Source organism: Triticum dicoccoides, chromosome 6A (genome assembly GCF_002162155.2).
Source record: "Triticum dicoccoides isolate Atlit2015 ecotype Zavitan chromosome 6A, WEW_v2.0, whole genome shotgun sequence".
Classification (NCBI taxonomy): Eukaryota; Viridiplantae; Streptophyta; class Magnoliopsida; order Poales; family Poaceae; genus Triticum; species Triticum dicoccoides.
The window spans coordinates 192863518-192867015 of record NC_041390.1 but is presented as its reverse complement, the minus strand read 5'-3'; the positions used below and the strand labels follow the sequence as shown (position 1 = coordinate 192867015).

At 53.6% G+C, this 3498-nt stretch overlaps 1 protein-coding gene across 1 annotated transcript; it reads left to right on the top strand.

Annotated features, from left to right (window-relative positions):
• The first annotated feature begins 326 nt into the window (after positions 1–326).
• Positions 327–2151, top strand: LOC119318996 (premnaspirodiene oxygenase-like). The gene is made up of 2 exons (XM_037593525.1): positions 327–1356; positions 1470–2151. Exons 1-2 carry the CDS (start codon positions 433–435, stop codon positions 2100–2102), a joined length of 1557 nt encoding a protein of 518 aa, XP_037449422.1. The 5' UTR covers positions 327–432; the 3' UTR covers positions 2103–2151.
• Positions 2152–3498: the final 1347 nt, after the last annotated feature.

Genomic DNA, 3498 nt, shown 5'->3' with positions numbered 1-3498 from the left:
AATAGAAAAGAAATAAGGTGACATTGACATTATACTTGATGTATTATCTCACATGTATGTGAGATAGACGGACCCGAAAAGAAAAAGGCAAAAAGAAATTTCCACATGAATATCTACATACGATTAGTGACATAAAACTTAGATATATAATATTTATGACACATCTAGATGTACTTTAATAAAACTGCAAAAGATTCTAGTAGATCATTTGATAAACCGCTCAACTGCAATAAACTTTGACAACCCTTTAAACGTGTTTGACGTGAGCTGCATAAAGCCACAGATCTGGGATGCATAACAATTGTGTGATGCATTATGCATACCAGATTCGCAAAAAAAAAAGATCGGACAAGGATTGACACTACTGCACGCTGATACAGCTTGTATCTTTGGGAACTGTTGCTCCTCCCGCGCACCAGCCATCGAGCTGCCATGGACGCCGACGTCCCGCTCCACCTGCTGCTGTTCGTGCCTCTCCTTGCCATCATACCCCTCATTCTCTTCGCCTCAAGAAGATTGACGCCGCCCGAGTCGTCCGGCGTCGCGCGGCTCCCGCCAGGGCCGTGGGCGCTGCCGGTGATCGGCCACCTGCACCACCTCGCGGGCGCGATCCCGCACCAAGCGTTGCGCGACCTGGCGCGGCGCCACGGCCCACTGATGCTGCTCCGTTTCGGCGAGGTGACGGCCGTGGTGGCCTCGTCCCCGGACGCGGCGCGCGAGATCCTCAAGACCCACGACCCGGCCTTCGCGTCTTGGCCCGTCGGACCCATGTCGCGCCTCTGGTTCCAGGGCTCCGAGGGCCTCGTCTTCGCGCCCTTCGGCGACGCGTGGCGCCAGCTCCGCAAGATCTGCACCCAGGAGCTCCTCAGCGCCCGCCGCGTCCACTACTTCCGCCCCGTCCGCCAGGACGAGCCCGGCCGCCTCCTGCGCGCCGTCGCCTCGTCCTCGCCGTCGCCGTCCGAGCGTCGGCCGGTGAACCTGACAGGGATTATCGCGGCGTACATCGCGGACTCCACCGTGCGCGCCATCATCGGCAGCAGGCCGTTCAAGGGCTGCGACGCGTGCCTGAAGCTGTTCGAGGACATGTTCCGCATGAGGCCCGGGCTGAGCCTGCCGGACCTGTTTCCGTCATCGCGCCTCGCCATGCTCGTCAGCCGCGAGCCCGGCCGGATCAAGCGCTGCCGCCGCGAGATGCTGCAGATCATGGACGCCGTCATCCAGGAGCACCGGGAGAGTAAAGCCGCCGGCGAGGGAGAGGCCGAAGACGAAGACCTGGTCGACGTGCTCCTCGGACTCCAGGAAGAAGTGGGCTCCCAGCACCCGCTGACCACCGAGAACATAAAATTCGTTATGATTGTAAGGTCTTCCGGTGATCCGGCGCGACAATCTAGCTGCGATCTCCACGCCACGCCATGCATGCGCGCCACGGAATTACTAATCTTTAGCTACTCTGTTTCTCTCACGTGCAGGACATGTTCGCCGCGGGCAGCGAGACGGCAACGACGGCGCTGCAGTGGGTAATGGCGGAGCTGATGCGGAACCCGAGGGTTCGGCATAAGGCGCAGGAGGAGGTCCGGCGAGCACTGGCTGCCCACCGCAGGGTGACGGAGGACGTCCTCGGCAGCCTCCACTACGTACACATGGTCGTGAAGGAGTCTCTCCGGCTGCACGTGCCGGGCCCGCTGCTGACGCTCCGCCAGTGCAGGAGCCCGTGCCAGGTGCTAGGGTACGACGTGCCCCCGGGCGCCACGGTGCTCGTGAACTCGTGGGCGATCGCCAGGGACCCCGCGCACTGGGACGCGCCGGAGGAGTTTCTGCCGGAGAGGTTTGACCAGGAGCAAGGCGGCGCCGGGAGGGACTTCAAGGGCACAGACTTCGAGTTCATACCGTTCGGAGCAGGGCGGAGGATGTGCCCGGGGATGACGTTCGGGCTGGCGCACATCGAGCTCGCGCTCGCCGCGCTGCTGTTCCACTTCGACCTGGAGCTGCCTGCAGACGTGGACGCGGCGGGGTTGGACATGACGGAGGAGGCTGGCATCACCACACGGAGGAGGTCCGAGCTTCTCGTGGTGACCACCACGCTTGTTCCTGTACCAGAGTAAGTAGATATCAGTTATCACTACTATGCCAGCAATAACGACGATTAAACAAGGAGATCTATACAAACATACACAGTATAAAATCATCTGATGAAATTGCTTTGTGGTTGCTGGCTTTAGAAAAACGTTTTTGCTAAAAGAAACAAAACGGAGGGTAAATAACTGCCACATCGATTAATAATTAAGAAGATAATTGCCCGATTAATTAATGGAAAACAGGATAAAGACCGATACAAATAGATCACATTCGGACAACTCACTAAGAAAGATACTTCATGACCCCATAGTCAACCCGACAAATATAAATAACACGCGACAACCACAATCCCTCTTACTTCTACGTCAGTAAGAAACCCCCAACAAAATCATGGTTGAAGACAACGAACACCACCAAATGTACTGAGACGAGTCAATCGGAGATGGTGGTCGAAGAGACCGAGTATTATCCATTAAGCAGCCGCGGATGCCTTACCAATGGCGCCCCTTTTCTTGTCTATGCTCTGAAGTGCCTTCTTCACCTCCTTGATTTTGCTCGTAGAAGCCTCCTTCGCTAGGAGGCAAGCAATCACCTTGCCAGACCCAGGGCTAGCTACCTCAAGGAGGCTAGCAAGCCGGAAAGCTTTTTCTTGAAGATCGCCTCGTCAATACGTGCCAACATACCTTCACGGTCAAAGATGGAAGACCGAATGGACTTCGACGCCTTAGAATGAGGTGCCAAAATGTAACATCCCAAATTTTCAATTTGGAATGTTATACATAGTCATCCATGCATATCATATTTTATTTGCATTCCGTCTCGCGATCCTTGAAATCCTAAGCAACTCAAGGACCCTCGGAGAGAGTTGGGGATTTTTCCCGGTTTTCAAATTTGACTTTATCAAATTATGAAACGAGGATTTTGGTTTTCATTATTTTTCTCTCCGAAAATATTTCATATCAAAATATATGAGAGGAGATAATATGACTTCTCCAAGATAATTGAAATATTGGAGGAAAATATTAAAATCAAATCTTTGTTTTATTTGGATTTTATTGTAATTTTGTTTGCACTAGAAAAATTGTACGTTTTCAAAATTACATTTTAGGGCCAAGAAAATGTTCATCTCGTTTAAATATTTTATTTAGACGGTGAAAATTTATTTTGGCATTTTGGATTTTTATTTATTTTTCTAGGATTTTTTTTGGTCGGCGAAATTATTTAAAAAAAATTCCGCGTCCGACTAGGCCTAAGGCCCAGCCGAGCCAAGCCGCCGCCGCCGCCGACTCGGACGAGGAGTCCGAGCCGGACTCCACCGCCGCTGCCTTGGCCCCTCCTCCAAGCCGCCCCGCCCCACCCCTTTATATACGCGCCGCCCGAGCCCCCCCCCACCCCCACAGCCACCGCCGCCCCGCGCCAACC

Coding starts and splice junctions, on each gene's coding strand:
- LOC119318996 (XM_037593525.1), top strand. CDS start 433: ATGGACGCCGACGTCCCGCTCCACCTGCTGCTGTTCGTGCCTCTCCTT. Junction 1,357..1,469: donor ACATAAAATTCGTTATGATT/GTAAGGTCTTCC, acceptor TCTCACGTGCAG/GACATGTTCGCCGCGGGCAG.